Source organism: Nanorana parkeri, unplaced genomic scaffold (genome assembly GCF_000935625.1).
Source record: "Nanorana parkeri isolate BGI_ZX_2015 unplaced genomic scaffold, ASM93562v1 scaffold264, whole genome shotgun sequence".
Lineage (NCBI taxonomy): Eukaryota > Metazoa > Chordata > Amphibia > Anura > Dicroglossidae > Nanorana > Nanorana parkeri.
The window spans coordinates 232,151-251,293 of NW_017306532.1; the positions used below are offsets into that span (position 1 = coordinate 232,151).

Consider the following 19,143-nt stretch of genomic DNA (forward strand, 5'->3'; position numbering starts at 1 on the left):
CCCCCCCCTCGCCCGCAGAGTTGCAACAAGACTTGTTCAGGGCAGAACTCCCTAACAAAAGATGGCGGCGGTTAGCCCGCCCCGCGTCGTCGTGGTAACTGGACGTGAGACTGCCCCAATTTAAAGGTGGCGTCACCATGGTAATCTAGGCAACAACTATGGCTGAAGAGAAAGAGGCTGCCGGTGAGTGAAACTAGAATTTATGAAAGAAAAAGCACGTAGAGAAAAAAAATCAGGTTACAAAAAGAAGGTGATTGACCTGACTATGGATGAAAACTGACATGTCAAAACTTAGGAGGGAATCATTTACAATATTTACTGATTGTTTTAACTTTAAATGAGGACGTTTTAAAAGCAGGTTGAAGTCCTGTGGGGGGAATTTATCAAAGTGGAACAGACAGTATCTGGAGTAGTTGCCCATAGTAACCAATCAATCTATCTTCAGTTAAGCTTTGAAAAATAGCTTTGTAAAGCTGATTGATTACTAAGGGCAAGCGCTCCAGATTTTGTCTTCTCTAGTGTTCATAAATTCCCCTCACAAGATTCTTATTGTTAAAGTGGTATTAAAGTCTCTTTTTTATTTACATATACAGTATCTACTGCTAGCAACGTAAAAAAATAAAAAAGTTAAAAAACAGGTAATTACGTATCACTGTCAGACACATTTAGGGCTGACATATAAACACCAATTTCGTGTAATCAGTTGCACTGGCTGCTCTGATTACAAATTGTTGATACAGTATATACAAGTTGGTAGGCAATGGGGATCGTATACAGTGGACACATTTAAATATTTGCAAACATTTACATGTGTACTGCATCAAATGCCGTTTTTACACCTCTGACATAGATTTTTCTTGTTTTTGTTGACAAAGCTATATGCTGCAGGCCAATACAGATCTGTGTGTATGGGCCCATAGGAACCATTAGTGCTGCTTTCATATCCGTATAAAGGTCCCCTTACACCTGCCGATTATCGTACGATAATTGAGGAAATCCCGCGATTGTAGATAATCAGCAGGTGTATGGAAGGCGTGCAACCGTTTCTACTGTACGGTCGCAGGTCTTTTGTCTTACGAGCAGGCTCGAAAACCCGCCGAGAATCGTACGATTGTCGGCGGGTTTGGGGCCTGCTCGTAAGACAAATGCCGCACGGGCTGGTGTGTGCGCAAGCGCACACTGCCCGTTCAGCATTGCAGTCATCGGAAGATCGCAAGTACGATCTGCCTGTCCGCGATGGGCAGATCGTACGTTTCTTTAATTACCTTACAACCATCGCAAGACTTTGTTTTTGTTGGTTGTAAGGTGTATGGCCAGCTTTAGTTACAGCTCTGAATGCAGATATATGCACACCTGTGAGCAGGAGCCCTAACCCAATCAAGTCATTTTTGTCACATGATACCTGCAGAGATTAGAAAGGGTGGTTTTTGGGTGGTTTTTGGTTATTTACAATTCCAGACCGACTGACTGACTGACTGACAGTGTACCCGAATGTCATCTGAAACATCAAGTCGATTTCTCTACTTTAGTGCCGAGTTCAGAAATGCAGAAAATCCTGTTTCAAGTTTTTTTATTATTATAATTTAGGGGGTTATTCACAAACCTGCCAAAGGCAGCCGTGTGAATAACCGACCCGAAGTGAAGTGAGCTGAACGCTGTGCGGCTATTCACTTCAGGCTTGTACAGCTGATTTCAGTCGCATATCGGCTGAAATCCGCCATACATCGGCTTGCTTCGGGTCGGCTGAACATGCTCAGCATGTTCGGCCGACCCAAAGTGTAGAAGGAGTTCAACTCAGCCGATCCAACATCTGGATCGACTTAGCCGAACCTCCGGCAGGCTACTCACTGCTGTTCGGCCCATTCCCATACGGGCCGAACAGCAGTGAGTGAATAGCCGAATGCCGCTGCGCCTCACGGCGGCTCCCCCGGGTTCTCAGTGTAATGACAGATCAGCGTCCCTGGTTACACCCGGTAACTAGGGGGCGCTGATCTGTCTCTGCAAGTGGCCGGAGCCAGCCGTGAGATGACGGCTGGCTCCGCCCAGCTGTTAGTAGCAGGCTGTCGGAATAGTGAATAGCCTGTACAGCAGCCCGTCGGTTCTACTGAACCGAAGGGGTCCTGGGGCCGAAGCTAGCTGAAGGATCAGCCGAAGCTACGGCTAGATCCTTCGGCAGCTTTGTAAATAGACCCCTTAGAGATCCAGTACCATAACCCCATTATTTGGTTCTCATACCCCTTATTACAGCATATTTAAACCCACAAACAGATCTGACCCATACCAAAAAATGGGAGAATGAAAACTGAACAACCTTTACCGGGATGGTGGGGTCCTCACCGTCTCATAATATGACCAGTTTGTATGCGTGGTGCAATGCCCACGATTACGTAATTGTCTTATGTTTTCTGTACTATGCGTCATCTATAATGTGTTCGTGTATGGAAATATCTGCCCGGAAAAAAGTAATAAAGATTTTTAAGGAAAAAAAATCCCCCAAAAACTAAATGTTATATTGCAGCTTAGCAGTACTTATGATGTGGTGGCTGCATTCATTTTGTTTTTTCCCTTTATTTTCACCTGGTAATGTTGTACATTACACACTTCCTGTCCCTGTGTGTCTCCACTTACTTCTCCATGGTATCTCTGGAAGGAGCCATGGATGCCATACCGGCTGGACCTCAAACATGTCTGCCTATGTTCATTTCCATTACATGGTGGGTTGGCCATACACTGGTAAATTTTCCTATAAACGTTCATTTGAAAAAATATTATTAAAGGAGAACTATGAGGTGAGTGTTTTTCACTCACCTCATCATTCTAGCCGACCTGTGACAATGAGACTGTCACAGGTCGGCTCAGTAGATCGGGAGGTGAGCGAACACATACCGGTGTTCGCTCACCTCTCGATCCTGTCACGGCTCTCTGCCGTGACAGGGGGAGGGGCTGGATTCCCCCCCTCCCCGCTCCGATCTGCCAGGGCTGACTGGCGGATCGGACGGGGGAGGGGGCGGGTACAGCTGGCTCTGCCTCTAGATAGGCAGAGCCAGCTGTCACTCACGCAGCTGGGCGGATGCAGACATAATTGTCGGGATCCGCTTCAGCTGCGGCGCCTCAGTATACTGCCAGCAGTAGCTCGCGGTATACTGTGGCGTCTCAGTATACCGCGAGCTGTAGCTCGCAGTATACAGAGCTTAGGGTGACGGGAGGACGCTAGTTTGTGTCCTCCCGTTACCCTAAGGAGAACTATGGGGAAAAGCCTTAACCCCATAGTTCTCCGTTAATAATTATCAGAGTTTGATAATGGCTTTAGAGGTTTGATGAATTCGGTTTGAAATATTGTTCCATTTCAGAATATTAGGAGTTTCCCAAAAGATAACCACATTGACTATTAGAATTTCCTTCTTTCGAGAAAAATGTATCATCTGGGTCTTTTGATGTTTTTGTTTTTTTTGTTACTACACACTACACTTGAAATCAATTGTCTATTTGACCCCATTAACTATAACAGGGTTATTCATAAAAGGGTGAAGAGTTTGGAGAAGGCATTGAATAATCTAGGCCAATTATAGCTGATTTGGAAATATTCTCCAATTCAGCTCACTTTCCAGCTACAGTATGTTGTCCTAGATTGTTCGCTTCTCCTGCCTTCTCCAAACCCTTCACCCTTCTGTGATAACCCTGTTAGTTTTTTATCTAACAAAATTTTCCTGGTGTATAGCCAGCTTAATGTAGATACCGCGTATAAGAACTGGTAAGCTGCATTTGTGTTTTGGGGTTTTATCCCTGTACAGGAAGAAGCTTTACAAAACACATCACGCCTGAACCTCTTTTTTTCCTTTTAGCCATTCAACATTTCATTTGCAAATGAAAAGAATATGTAAAGAAAGGTAACAGTGTCACTGTTTATGGTTCAGTGCATTTATCTTTTTCTATGCATCAATTATTCTGTGCCCTTTCTCATATGGGCGCACCCATACACAGGAAAAGTGTCTTATGTTTATAGGTAAATAAGTGGACAAAGGCCAGAGACTAGAGGACCACTGAATGTTAAAATACTTTAACACCTAACACTGGCCAAACATGAGTATGTATGTAAGTCCTTTGTTTTCCAGCCTAGTGTCCTGATAATTGGAAAAAAAAAGGAATTTGTGTGAAACTCAGGTGAAAAAAGTGTTTTTATTTCTTAATAAACAAACTGTCCTAATGACTTGCATATCTACATGACCAGCGACCATGGTGCTGGAAAGATCCAGTTCTTATGACGATTAACATTATATCTTTATCGATCTCTTTCAAGCTGAATTCCCAGTTATGGTTGGAATGACAATTTAAAGTACACTGTACTAATAAAATTGATTGAATTTGTACTGTTTGCAATTGCCCCCCACCCCCCGGGCTCTGTCCTAGTACAGCATGCTATGGCTATTACTTAACTTGCTCCCCATTCTGGTGATCATATACAGGGTTATTCACAAAAGGGTGAAGAGTTTGGAGAGGGCAGGAGAAGTGAACAATCTAGGCCAAAATAGCTGATTTAGAAAGTGAGCTGAATTGAATAATTTTTCCAAATCAGCTATTCTGGCCTAGATTGTTCACTTCTCCTGTCTTCTCCAAACTCTTCACCCTTTAGTGAATGACCCTGTATGTGAAAATGCCCCAGCTTGCCCATCTACAAAATGCGCTTGCATACCGCAGCCACATTCATTTGTATGGGTGAGCTGTACTCCTGCTCTACTCTAGTCATCCAACGCAATACTGCTCACCCATAAGAATGAAAAGGACGGTGGCGTGTGGACGTATTTCAAAGACAGGCAAACAGGGAAATTTTCGTTAGACAGGCCGTGAGGTAAGTACTTAAAGTAGAATTAAAGTCTCCGTTTTTCTCTACATATATCTAGCAAGCAGTAGCTTGCTCCCAGCTGCAGTGCACAGGTCCCGAACGGCCACGCAGGAGGATGATATGGGCAGGCGCATGCGTAATCCATATCACCGGCAGGGAGAAGAGGAGAGACTCAGTAGGAGTGAATGAATGCAGCTGGGAGCGTGCACGCCAGACAGACTCCGAGGGACAGGAAGAGACAGCAGTCTACGCTGGATCAGAGACTGGCACCAGCGCTGGAGGGATTTCTGAATACAAGTGGAAGGAAGAAGATGATCGGATCAAGAGACATAATTTAAGTTAAGTCCTTAACTGCTTCCCGGCCGGCCGTGGTAAAAAAACGGATGGGGGCTTTCTAGATCTGAGCGGGCGTCTTTTTCCTCCGCGGCGCGCGGGAAAGTCCTAAAATGTAAAAACAGGCAGCGATGCCTGTTAACATACAAGCGATCCGCCGGCTATAGAGCCGGCGGATCGCTTGTATGAGGTCCCGGGACGTGCGCCCCCCCCCCACGGCTCCCCCCCTCCCACTGGTCCCAGGCTCCGCTGTGCCCGGTGCGAGCCCGGGACAAGCATAGTGCCACTTTGACAGGGGATCAGAGGGAGATCGGTGCACCACCTCCCTCCGGTCCCCTCTCCGCTGTCAGAATGCGGAACTGATGTATATTACATCACTTCCGCACTCTTGTGTCACTCTCCAGCTTCAGGCGCTGGAGAGAAGCTGATGAAGCAGATCCCTGCTTCATCAGCTTCTTCATGGGGGGTCCTAGATGACATTAGGTGTCTTGGAGACCCCTGATGTCTCAATAAAGAGGACCTGTCACATCTTTTGCTATCACATAGGGGGTTTTCTTAGCTCCCTATGTGATAGCAATAAAGTTAAGTGAGAAAAAAATTAAAATTTCCCCCCAAAAAATGTAAAGTTACACATAAAAAATAATTAAAAAAAAAACAAAACTTTTTTTAAAGTCCCCCCATGCATAAAAGCATGCAGACATGCGTCGGGTGCGTATACGTGCGAAAACGACTATTGCGCCCATTACGCCACACATGTTACATATCGTTGCAAACGTCGGAATGAGAGCAATAATTGGAGGGCCATCAATCACTGATAACACTAAACTGATGAGCGGTAAAAGCTTGTAAAGCGTCACTTATGGTCAATTTTGGGTATGGTAGTTTTTTGCGATTTCGCGGGTGCGCGCAATTTTAAAGCTTGACGTGTTTGGTGTCTATTTACCCGACGTGACCCCGTCTTTTATATTTTACCAAAAATGTGGGTAATAATAAATGTTTCCTAATATAATGGAAAATTTTCGGTAATTTTTCCTTAATATAGTAAAAAATAAAAACCGCAGTGGTGATTAAATACACCAAAATAAAGCTCTATCTGTCCCCAAAAAACATTATAAAATTCATTTCAGTACAGCGCTGCATGACGGAATAAATGTCAGTCAAAGTACAGCAGCGCTAAATACTGAAAAATGGCCTGGCCAGGAAGGGGGTCTAAACACCTGGTCTTCAAGTGGTTAAAGCAGCTTTACAATGGGGAAGAAAAATGGGAGGGTTTAATGTCACTTTAAATCCACAATGGACTACAATCTCAATAAAAATTAGTAAACTATAAGTGACATTGTAATCACAGGAGTGAGCTTGGAGCGGTGGATACTTCACAACACACACAGGGACCATGGGGAATAAAAGTAGCCACCCTACAGAAGGAAGGACAGCGTCAGCACTAATCCAGAGATGATTTGAGAATGTACAGCAATGCACAAATAAGATACAGTCTTCTTAATAGTTAAGGTACTTGAATACATTTTTAAGATTTAATTCCTGAGTTTGGTGTCACTTTAACACAGTCTTTGACCTAAATGGGGTGTTGAATGGCATACAGTACAAGTTCGCTAGAAAAACTTTAACGCTCCAATAACATCTATGCCATGTAGCTGCACGTGCAATGCTGCGCATAATGCCACATCACAAATAAAATTGTTTGAATTTGTACTTTATGCAGTCTACAAAATGTGCACAATGCCACATCGCATGTTGCAATGTTAGGTGCGGTGTGGTGCCATTATTTCTTAATAGTACCGCAACGCACCTAGCTATCCTATGTACATTGTATCGTACCACATTGTATAGTAACTTGTTACCATGTGATGTGGTGTGATGCAAAAAAAAAAAAAGGGTGCACTTCTTTCAGTGTAATTAAGCTGTGGTAGGCAGCCCATTAAAATGAATGGCTTGCCGATCCACACGCACCACATTGCACGCTGCAACACCTCTGAAGCCTCAGGATGAGCAGTGTTATTCATGACAGCAAGTGGCTTAGTGGCGAGCATGTCTGCCTTTTTAGCACTGAGGTTCCATTTTTAGCCAGGACACTATCTTCATGGGGTTTACATGTTCCTGTGCTTGTGTGAGTTTCCTCCGGGTACTCTGGTTTACTCCCACACTTCAAACACATTGGAGTAATTTGGTTCCCATCTAAAATTGGCCATAGTAGGATATTCAACTGAGTGCATTCAAGATTGCTGCCTCACCATCTGCCCCAACGGTACATAAAGCACTTTGAGTTCACAGGGAGAAAAGAGCTATAGAAATAAAAAATTAATGAATGAATAAGAAATATTCAATCACTGCTTATGCCTTCCGCACCTTTTGCAGCCTTCATGTGCCTGTCACTGCAGCGATTTCTACAAACCCTGTATTTTCACAATTGATTTATCATGTAGGACGCACATGCACATTGATCACCATCCCAGAACCTATCTGATTGTACACTGATGTTCAGTGTGTGTGGGGTAGACCTAGTTTGGTGTGCCATCTTAATACTGCTATTTTTGTACCGCCTCTTGTAATAAAAAGTGTGCATGTGACAACATTTTACCTGAAAATGGCCTGTACACTGCTATCGGTGCAAAAAGCGCAGTGTATGTACAGGTATTACCATTGAAGCCACCATTCCAAGCTCCAGTATATAGAATCATGTATGTGAGCTGTTGTGTACCTTCTGTACATACAAACATAAGGATTCCTTAATAAAACGTTCACTGGGCGGATGCTGTTCACATGGCAGTAGCACCCCTAGATGGTGCTGATGAATATAGGAATAACCTATACTTATCAGTGCCATCTAGGGGCGCTACTGCCGTGTCCAAGATAACATTTTTTAACAGATGAGTCTGTGCATGTCTCTTCTCTCCTCTCTCCTAGCAATTTTTAAAAGAGTGTATACCCCTTGTGTGGCACATGTGCAGTACAGTGTACACCCCGGCTCATTCACTTATTGCTGCAGCTATAGGGGTGTTCTATATCATATTAGAGCGATAAATATTTGGGTACCATAGGTAACGGAAGTTTGACTGCAAAAGATTTTGTGAATCTGAGCAATACCTTTTTTCCCGAATCCTGCCCTTGGAGTAGGTAACACATACTTGCAACATTTCAAATGCTCTATCAATCTGCCTATCTACTGTATGTTGATCCCTTATTATGACAATTCAGATACCATTGGAACCAGCAATCACAAAACTAAGCTATTGCTATTTCATACCTATTTTCTATTTTTCTCTTATAGACGCACTTGTGTCAGAGCTACAGAAAAAGATCACCGAAGCATTTGAAGTGTTTGACCATGAAAACAACAAAACTGTAGATGTTCGGTAAGATGGCGGAGCTTTTGGAATAACTCTGTATATGTAGCACATTCAAATAAAACACAAAAATGGTTCATACAGTAAATAAAAAATGGAAGTACATTCAGCACTACTCCCCAGTGACAAGAATGCTTAAATAATATTTGTGTTCGGAATCTCGCGGGCCGCGCATGTTGCCCCGCTTTGTACATGATATACGCCAAGGCCATGTTGACCTCCCTACTCCACACAACCTGAGGTGTGCCATGATTTTTATGGTCAGTACGCCAAATAAGGGGGCATACTCTAGTAAGCGTTGCGTAATACTAGTTATAATAATGGGGATGGGAGGGAGGGTACGCCGGAGGTCAGCAGCAGAGGCGTCCACCTCCCTCTCCGTGTTTAAGGGCCCTGGAGGCTCCGACTCCTCCCACAAACTCGGCTGATGTTATTAGCCTCAAACATATATATTTGTTTCTAACATATATTTACTCTAATAGATAAATAAATACCCAAAGGGCTCTGTGAAGTCTTTATGTATGCCAATATTTTATATGTAACAAGTAAAGAGATGAAAATGTCCTCCATCCCTGTTATTTTTTTTCCATCTTTGTCCTCACTGGAGAGAGCCACTCTCTCTAATGTCACAGTGACCACTGTCACCAGGACTGAAAGTTAAGGAAAGTCCAAAATATTAAGTGGTCGCTGGAACAGGAATAGAGGGTAAATCTTCCAATGGAGATACTTTTTTAGCACAGGCTCAGATGTATCTGAGCCTGTGCAAAAGGGCTTTTGTTGGCTCAAAGCGGGGTTTCCCATAGAAGTTTAAATAGAAATCCAGTAATATACCGGGGTCCAGATTGTAGCAATTTGTGTGATCTGTATGGTTTGCACTTTTATTCCATCCCCTTTGTACTGGATACAAAATGGTTCCTTTTTTTATCATCACATTGGTATCTCAGTTCTTGACTAATAGGCAGTTTAGAGAACAAATACTAGAAACTTTTTTGTTTTGTTATTCCTTTAAACCCTAACTCCAACTAAAATGTGTTTTGAATAGAGTGGAGATGGAGAAACTAAAATGTGTCTCATTTCTACCTGTAACCTCCAATGGAGAGATTTTCTTACTGTTCTTTGATGCCCGTATAAGAAATGTATGGTGCAAGCGTCACCTCATTGCTTAAAAAAACAAAGAATAAACACTTATTTTTCTTTTGATTATGTTCATGTTGGAGAGATTTGCTGCCACTTCCTGTGCAGAAAGGAAGTGAGAAGGAATCTCCCCAATAGGGGCAATAACCCAACCCTGCTCTATCCAAAGTAAAATAATAAGCCTGTCTGGAGTTGGGCTTGAAGCCAACATTGTATGCGGTAAACATATATCTGTGAAAGGATGATTACATTTATACATTACTGCTGTTTACAGAGAAATTGGGACGATCATAAGATCATTAGGATGTTGCCCGACGGAAGGAGAACTTCACGATATGCTTGCGGAGGTAAGAGATATCTGATGTGATGTGATGGTAATACTAATATGTTAGTTAGCATTACCGGCAAGATCCAGGCACCAGGTAGTTGTTGGCATTGGGGTTTTAGTGCCAAAAACCAGTCTAATACATTTAGATTATGTTAAACCTTAAAGTAGTTTTTTTTTAGTTCTGGATAGAGTAAGGGAGGGTTATAACCCCTGTCAGCTTTTTGCCATCTGTATCACACTTTCAACAACAGGAAGTGAGAGGAAATCCATCCAAAGTGAAGGGAATCCCTAACTGAACTAGGGTCCTCATTGGCAGATTTCCCATCTATTCCTGTTCTGACATCCCAAAATTTGGGATTTTTTCTTCTTCACTTTCAGTGTTAATGGTTGAGGTTGTAAAGTTTAGTTTCTAGAAAGTTTCAGTTTCATTTTAATCTAAAGCTGGCCATATGCCAGTGGAATTTTGTTTGATTTTTTTTTTTTACAGTAAATGGGGTCAAATCGACCATTGTTTTTGACCGTAGTGGGATAGAATTTTTTTTTTCTTGAACGGACAAAATTCTAACACTGACTGTGGTTTTTGTTTGGGAAACTCCATTCATTCCAAAATCGAATGCTAAAATCAAACAAAATTTCTGACGCCATTATCGAATGTTATGATGAGATTTTCGAATGAACATTCGTAGATGAAAATATACGAGTGTGTGGCCAGTTAACTTAAAAGAGAACTATGGGGTAAGTGTTTTTCCCCATAGTTCTCTTTAGGGTCACGGGAGGACATATACTAACCTCTTCCCGTGACCCAAAGGTCAGTGTATAGCGAGCTATGGCTAGCGATATACTGAGAGTGCCGCAGCCGTGACGGATCATGACAATACTGTCGAGATCCACCCAACTGCGTGATTGCCTATCAAGAGGCAGAGCCAGCTGTGCCCGCCCCCTCCTCCGTGCCTTACTCCACTCAGCGCTGGAGGATCGGGGAGGGAATCCCTGCGGGGAGCGGTGGCTGACAATCACCTCTCACTGCAGGGAGACAATCGGGAAGTGAGCAAATCGGTGCATGTTTCTGCTCACTTCCCGATCGATAGAGCCGACCTGTGACAGTATCAATGCCACAGGTCAGCTCTAACTATGAGAATGACTGGAAATCACTCACCTTATAGTTCTCCTTTTAACCTTCCCCTAACATTTACCCTCATCCTAACCCTAAAGCCTAATCTAACATTTAACCTCCAGCAAACAGCTAAATATACAGTCACGGGTTTATTCATAAAACTTCTATACACTGGCTGGATGCCGTTCCCATGGCACTATTGCCACTAGATGGCACCGAGGAGTATAGGAAATCCCCATACTCAGCAGCGCCATCTAGGGGCACCTAGTGAATAGAGGTTTTATAAATAAATCCCCATAAAACACATATGCACACTGTTTTATTTGCCATAGGATTCTTTAAAAAAAGAAATTTGTAGTAACCCTTGCGGTGGGGCTACCCCCACACTGCAACAGTAACTGTTTGCTTTGATCTAGGGAGGGAAAAAAAAAACTTATACCGGCTTGCTCTTAGACTGGTTTTTCCAGCCTCTCCTCTTCTCCCTCCACTACAGCTGTCTAAGTTCCCCGAGTCATCACGTTCTATATACTGTGTAAAGGGCTTGAGCACACAGAGGGACATACTATCACTGCAGTGGAGGAGGAGACATTCAGGAGGTAGTGCTGTCACAGCTGGCTTGCTGGGAGGATCAGGTGAGTATAACTTTTTTACTTCCCTCCCTAGACCAAAACGAGCAGGTAACTCTTGCAGTCCGGGGGTAGCCCCACTGCAAGGGTTAATTACATTTTGCTCGGAGTTCTTTTTAATTCTGTTCAGCCTGTCTTCTAATATACACACACCCCTGCCACAATGCACAGCCAATCAGGTCTTTTCTTGGATACGTTTTATTGCTTTCTGGATCACACATCTAATAACTGGACAGAGGTAATGTAGCTGATTTATCGGAGCTCTATTATGAGAAGGCTGGAGGCAGAAAGATGATCTAGTGCGTGTTATTGCTGAACCAAGAAATACATGGGACACCTGTCTGTGAGTGTGTAAATCACAACACTGACTGTACAGAATTATATATGCGTTTGCAAAATAGCTCACATGTGTATTTATACTGTGCATGCACTTTAGCTGTTTGCCTGGAGTTCTGATGTAATCTCATCTTAACCTCTTTACCCTAACATTTAATCCCCTAAATCTTAGCACCAGTCATAATCCTGACCCTTAACCCCTGACCCTAGCTGTAATCCCACCCCCAACACTGAGTAACCTCTACATTTAATATATGTATACTTTATAGTTGCTGGTATTCAAAGGTCCAACCTGCCCTTGGTGCCACATCTACCCAATCTCTGCACCAAAAACTAGTGTCACATTTTTAGTGACAAAATCAACTGATTTGCAAAAATATATTTATTTTATTCAGCGACATTGCTGCTCCAAAACACATATTGATTGCAGCCTCAAGGCAAAATGGAAACTATGGGGGTTATTCACAAAGCTGCCGTAGGCAGCCGTGTGAATAACCGACCCGAAGTGAAGTGAGACGAACGCCGTTCGGCTATTCACTTCAGGCTGGTACGGCTGATTTCAGGGCTGAGCATCGACTAAAATCAGCAGTACATCGTCTTGCTGCGGCTGGGTTCGGGTCCGCCAAGCATGCTCAGCATGTTAGGCTAACCCGAAGTACAGAAGGAGTTCGACTCAGCCGATCCAACATTCGGCTCGGCTATTCTGCTCGGTACCTCTGTGGTACCGAGCAGAATAGAAAAACAGTTTAAAAAAATAGAAAACAAAAAGTAACCAGGGGACGCTGAACTGTCAGCACCATGAGAGCTCAGCAGAGTCGGCTTTCATATCACCTCCGGCTCTGCTAAACTCTCATTATAATGCAGGGAGGAGCGAGCATCCCCCTGAAATGATGGCAGATAGCAGAGGAAGCAACAGCTTCTTTGCTATCTGCACGTTTCTTTTTTTTCTTTTTTAGTATTCTGACAGCTGCTGTCGTCAGAATGGAAAAAAAAGGCATAGGAATGCATAGCTAGATTCCTATTGGCTATTTCAATTTGCAATATCCACTAGAAAGCTGGCTATTGCACCCGCCCTCTGCTGCTGTCAATCACTAGAGAGGACCTGATTTAGAACTTCAGGTCCCCTCTGCTGATTGACAGCAGCAGTGGGCGGGTACAATAGCTAGTTTGCTATTGACTATTGCAAAGTGAAATAGCCAATAGGAATGTAGCTATGCATTCCTATGCTGGCTTTTTTTTTTCAGACTGACGGCGGCCTGGCGGCTCTGATGTCAGAGGGAAAAAAAAACAGAGCAGGGAAAGGTTTACTCTGCTTGATCAAGCAGAGTAAACCTATCTGGGAGAAAGTGTTTCTCTCTCGAGTGGCCGGGAGCCGCTATCTAATAGCGGGAGACTCCCGGAGCGTCTGGGAGAGTAATGACAGCTCAGCGTCCCTGGTAACCAGGGGACGCTGATCTATCTCTGCAAGTGGCCGGAGCCAGCCGTGAGATGACAGCTGGCTCCGCCCAGCTGTCAGTAGTAGGCTGTCGGCCGGCCAATGACCGGCTGTTCGGCCAGCTTCGCCTTTCACCTCGGCTCAGTCAAGCCGAGGCATATGCCTTCGGCTCGACTGAGCCACTCGGCCAACTTCGGGAGCTGTACAGGCTATATTGAATAGCCCGTACAGCAGCCTTTCGGTTCTACTGAATCGAAGGGGTCCTGGGGCCGAAGCTAGCCGAAGGATCAGCCGAAGCTACGGCTAGATCCTTCAGCAGCTTTGTGAAAAAACCCCTATATGAGAAACCAATGATGGAAGCTGCCATGAACAAATATTATTACTTCTCTTAGGAGCAGTCTGCGGCATTGTGATATGTACTGGGAGACGTATATAGGCGGCCATTGCTGGTCTGCTTGTGAAAATTCCAGTCACCTGGCTGTCTCTGGCTTCAATACTTTGAGTCACTGACCTGGCAAAGCAAAATCAGGACTCCTGCTTTGCATGCCTGTTGTGTGTAAGTGTTGAAACCTTTGCAGCAAATCAAAAGCAGGCAACTCTTATTTTAAGGAGGGTCATCAATGACAGCATGCACATTTTTTCCTTTAAAGCTGAATAGGTAGATATCAAAAAGAGAAATTAAACCAGCTCTGTAACCATTAATACATAACAAAATATTTAAATACAAGCAATGTAAGTACCTGAATTAGACCTGGTATGAGCATCTTCCCATGCCTGTACAGCAGGGCTGGAGTGTGATAGAATGAAGCAGAACAAAGAGCCAATCAGTTCATTTGCTGGCAAGAGGCATGCTGATAGGGAGAGAAAGCAGAGTGACCGAGAGATGAGCTCAGCACTTTGCTGCTTCTACTTTCACTATCCAGTCACAGGCTGCAGTGGGTCCAGGATGCCTGGGGCTCAGAGGAAGTAGGTAAAATGATACTGGCCATCAGACTGAGGACATCTAGTAGCAGATAAAAGTACTGTGCAGGGAATCTCTGGATTAAAGCGGAATATTTCAGCAAAAGCTGGTTTTGTTATTGTATCCTTTAATCTGCTATTTATTTGTATCTTTGTATTTATTGGCTGGAGTTCTGCTTTATTGTCATTGTTTATTTATCCCCTTAGTGATGGGAAACGTACACTGCACGTCCCCGCCACGTACACTGCACGTCCCCGCCACTAAGTGCCCAAACGACTGCTCACGTACACTGTACTTAAGCATCTATTTGGGGATCTGTAATGCCGGTAACCACTGAGAATCAGCGGTTACTATTCATTAGTGGATCCCTACACTTCTACCATCTGCTATGTGATAGTGAAAAGCTAATGAACTCTGTGATGAATTCTAAGAAGCGGTTCTCATTAGGGATGCACCAATATATCGGCCGCCGAAACATATCCGCCGAAAATGGCAATTTTGGCTAAATGCCGAAAGTGCCATTTTCCTGCCGATACATCGGCGCATCCCAGGTTTCTTTCATCCCCGCTGGGTGCTGCTCTGTGTCCCAGCGTGGAGGAGAGAAACTGTGACAGCCGGCCGAGCGCTGTGGGAGGAGAGCACTGTGAGTGGCCAGCTTCTCCTCCTACACCGCTCAGCCTCCTATCACAGTCCGGCAGAGCGGTGTGTGGGGACGGAGACATGCCGCGCCGTCACAGGAGGCTGAGCTCTCCTCCCTACACCCCTCGCTCAGCCCCCCGTGACAGCTTTCAGGAAGGAGAGTGTGTACAAACACTCAGCGAACAGCGATCGCTGAGTCTTTGTAGATAATTTAGGTCATCGTATGTGTACTATATCCTCAATTATGAATGAATGGGAAGTGATCTACATCACCTCCTGTTCATTCATGATTGTGGTTATAGTAAACATACTGGGGGAATTTATCAAAACTGGAGCAGACAGAATCTGGAGCAGTTGCCCAGGGCAGTCAATCAGCATCTCTCTTCAGTTTGCTCAGGTAAGATTTGAAAATGAGACAGAGAAGCTGATTGGTTGCAGTGCCAATCTGCTCCAGATTTTGTCTGGTCCAGTTTTGATAAATTCCCCCCACTCTGTCCTCATGTTATCAATGAACAGGAACACTAATGGAGGATTCCTGTTCATTGATAACTGGGGCTGCAGAAAAAGAGATTGAGGTCTGTTTAGACCCCAAATATATTTCCCCGAAGCCCCTAAAAGTAAAGTAAAAAGTAAAAATATTTAATAAAAAATGAATTAATAAATCTAAATAAATATTTAAAAAAGTATAAGTTTAAAAAAAATCAATAAAAATGTAAAAAATTAAAATAAAATTTCGGTTTCGGCCTGACAATTTTTTTTATTTCGGTTTTGAAATTTCCATTTCGGTGCACCTCTAGTTCTCATTGGTCAGTGTGGTCAGGTGACCGTGCTGACCAGTGAGTCCTCGCCATTTGCAAACATTATTCTAGATGCTGAGTTCCAGGCTGCAGTGCGGTGTACAGTGTATGGACCATACACCAGCTGGTGCGGGGCAAAGGGGGGGAATCAGTTCCAGTGGAAGATATGACCAGCAGGGGTAGGGAGAGGTGTACGATTTGTGTGGGTAATTTCATGTTCTCACATTTGATGAGAGAGTGGAATTACCCTTTAATTCAATGTACTGACTCCACTGATGGTTAGGGTTAGTACAGCTAGAAATAATTGTCATATATCACCATCTAGTGGTCAGAAGTTGTAATAACAAGATAGAATAAACTTGCAGAGAAAAAGTGCAGATATGTGCATGCTCCTCTAAGTGCCTGCACTGACTCATAGAAAGCCGAGTCCTACAATCATTTTTGCTGTGTAGGGCCCATTTACACCTATGCATGCACATTGCAGCATGCATGGTGACCCACATGCGTAGGTGTAAATGGGTTTGGATACTTTAAAATTAAACTAAATTGCAGAACATAGATGTGAGCCAGCCACATGGGAAATAATAGAATGTCACATTTGTGTTCAGGAAATTTAGTGTAAACAAAATAATCACAGATGCCGACACATTTCATTCAGTTACAACATATGGTTAGATTCCAGTTTTACTTTATTCACACATCGTGTGAATGTGCATTTGGGGATTCCTGCGGCACCAGAAATCCGAAATATGCTGTTCAAAGCGGTTGCTGTCACCTGTTCAAGTTACTGATTGGGTAACGCAGCGGCTGCATTTTAAAGCGACAGTCTGCCGCCACTCCGCATGTAATCGTATGTGATATGAGTACATGCGGTTAGGAATAGATCACTATCCCTGGACACATCTATCGTGCATCCAAGTATAGTAATCTATTCCTAACTGATTCCTAACCTGCCATCAACCTAAACCAGGTTTTGGGGAACTCAGCTTTACTTTATTATGATTATTATTATTATACAGGATTTATATAGCGCCAACAGTTTGCGCAGCGCTTTACAATATAAGGAAGACATTACAGTCACAATGAATTGTTTGAGAATGTGACTTTAAGAGAGAATAACTTTAGGATAGGTATTATCATTGAAAAACTAGTCAATAGAAAATCCTTGTCATAGATCCTTGCCATTTCTTATTATTAGCTTCTGTTACAACTTTGTCATCTAGGTGGAGGAAGAAGAACCTACAGGGTTCATTCGCTTTGAGAAGTTCTTAACAATGATGACAAAAGTATTACTGGAAAGAAGGTATGTGATACTTGTACTGTATGTGTTAATTGTAGGCTATTATTTATTATTTGTCTTGTAGGGGGCAGTGCACTGTAAGCCATTTTGGAGGACATTAGTGCTCATTACCTGAACTTAGGTGTTTGGGTGACTATGTGGGTGCATGTGTGACAGTGGTAGGGAGATAACTATGGGGTGTTGGGAGGGGAGGGTGGTAACTGTGAGAGGTTGAGGACCGTATACTGGTACTTTTATTTAGATACTAGCTTTGTACTGGACTCTGTACAGAATAAAGCACCGTCTCTCTTTCTTTCCTCACCCTATTTTTTCCCTGCTGTCTTAGCATCCGATAGGCTTTAAATGTCTTTATGTAGATAATATGAAAGTTGATTGATATCTAATAATTTCAGATTTTTACATTTTTTAAGTTGGACTCCAGGCAGAGAATAGGAGACCACGGTTTATTCCAGTAATGTATTCATTAATGATCGGTTCTGGATCTTGAGTGTACCAGGTATAATCTGAGAACTTCATCAAAGTATCATGGGCAGCAGTAACTTTGTGGCCAACAGATCAAACCAATGAGCACAGCGGGGGACCAGGACCACTTTTGGAAGTGTTGAATTCTAAAGATTCTTCATGTGGTGGTTTCTCTCCAAAACATTGGAGATGGGCAGCACGGGTGGTGGGAGAAGAAAGTATTAACTATATTCTTTGCAAGGGAGTTGCTTTAACCCTTTTGCTGCCAAGGCCTTTTTTTGCACACATGTTATAATCCACATGTTTAGGCCTGAAAATTACCCCCAAACATTATATATTTTCTGAAAGTACAGACCCTGTAGAATAAAATGGGGGTAACTGCAAATTTTTATGTTGCACGATATTAGCGCAACTTTTTATCAAATTCATGTTGCACGATATTAGCGCAACTTTTTATCTAATTAAAAAATGTAGTAAAAAATGCACTTAAGTTAGTTTTTAGTTTATTTAAATAAAATATAAAAGATGAGGAGTAAAAAGATACCCAACATGCCCAAGTTTAAAATTGTCCGCGTCCGTGAAACCGCAACAAAATACGGTACCCCAAATTGTCCATAGGCGACACTTTAAAAGCCCATACAGGTCATTAGTTTAGAGATATCTGTGAATACTGGCCCTAGACTTATTGCTCTCACCTTGGTGTATGTGGCAATACCTAACATTGTAGCGTGATTTTCATTTTTGTATGTAAGTGCAACTGATGTGTGTTTTACATGAATGCGCGTATTGAAGCCAGAGACAGCCAGCGACGCATGACATACGTGGTTGGCAGCGAAAGGCATAAATGGAATGTACAGTCTTTTCTGTTATCAGTTTTTTTCTTTTTAGATATACAGTATGTGTGAAACAAGTTTAACGGAATGTAAACAATGTTATCAGTTGTATTTTATAAATTGTAATTCTGTATGTATATTGGCAGTCATTGGCAGAGCACTCTAGCGTTCCAGACACCTGGGCTCTCATCCAGATGCAGAAAGCTGTAATGGATTGGTGGCCCAGGAACCCACCCACATTCCAGAACTCTATCTAAAAAGAAATCCTTTTCTGTCTGTCTTTCTTTGTACAGTATAGAGAGAGTGATTAGGATCAAATGGTCAGGTTTAAGTGTTTCCTTACCTTCCTGTATTCTGCAGCAAATAGTGACTTAAAGTGACTTTTTCATTAGCAAAGTAACAAGGGCTGCCATTAAAGGCCTCCTTCTGAAAATGCAAGATGCCTGGCTGTGCCTGAATTTATTCCATTTCAGTCACATACCCAGAGCATGCTGTAAAATGAGTGTACGAAAAGTGTCAAATTACTTATTCAGAGTCAATGAGGTCGATTTACTAAGGCCCAGTTCACACCGGGGCGGTCCGGCCGCACGGATCCACCAACATGAACGATCCCATACATTGCTATGGGGACTGTTCATACGAC

General features: G+C 43.1%; 1 protein-coding gene across 1 annotated transcript in view; it reads left to right on the forward strand.

The window, feature by feature from the left end:
* The first annotated feature begins 130 nt into the window (after window positions 1–130).
* Window positions 131–19,143, forward strand: part of EFCAB2 (EF-hand calcium binding domain 2) — a 21,106-nt gene continuing 2,093 nt past the window's right edge. Inside the window, exons 1-4 of the mRNA XM_018557061.1 lie at window positions 131–183; window positions 8,460–8,544; window positions 9,944–10,016; window positions 17,129–17,208. Of these exons, the coding sequence (XP_018412563.1) occupies window positions 159–183; window positions 8,460–8,544; window positions 9,944–10,016; window positions 17,129–17,208 (263 nt within the window). The 5' untranslated portion in view covers window positions 131–158. The remainder of the gene's footprint in view (window positions 184–8,459; window positions 8,545–9,943; window positions 10,017–17,128; window positions 17,209–19,143) is intronic.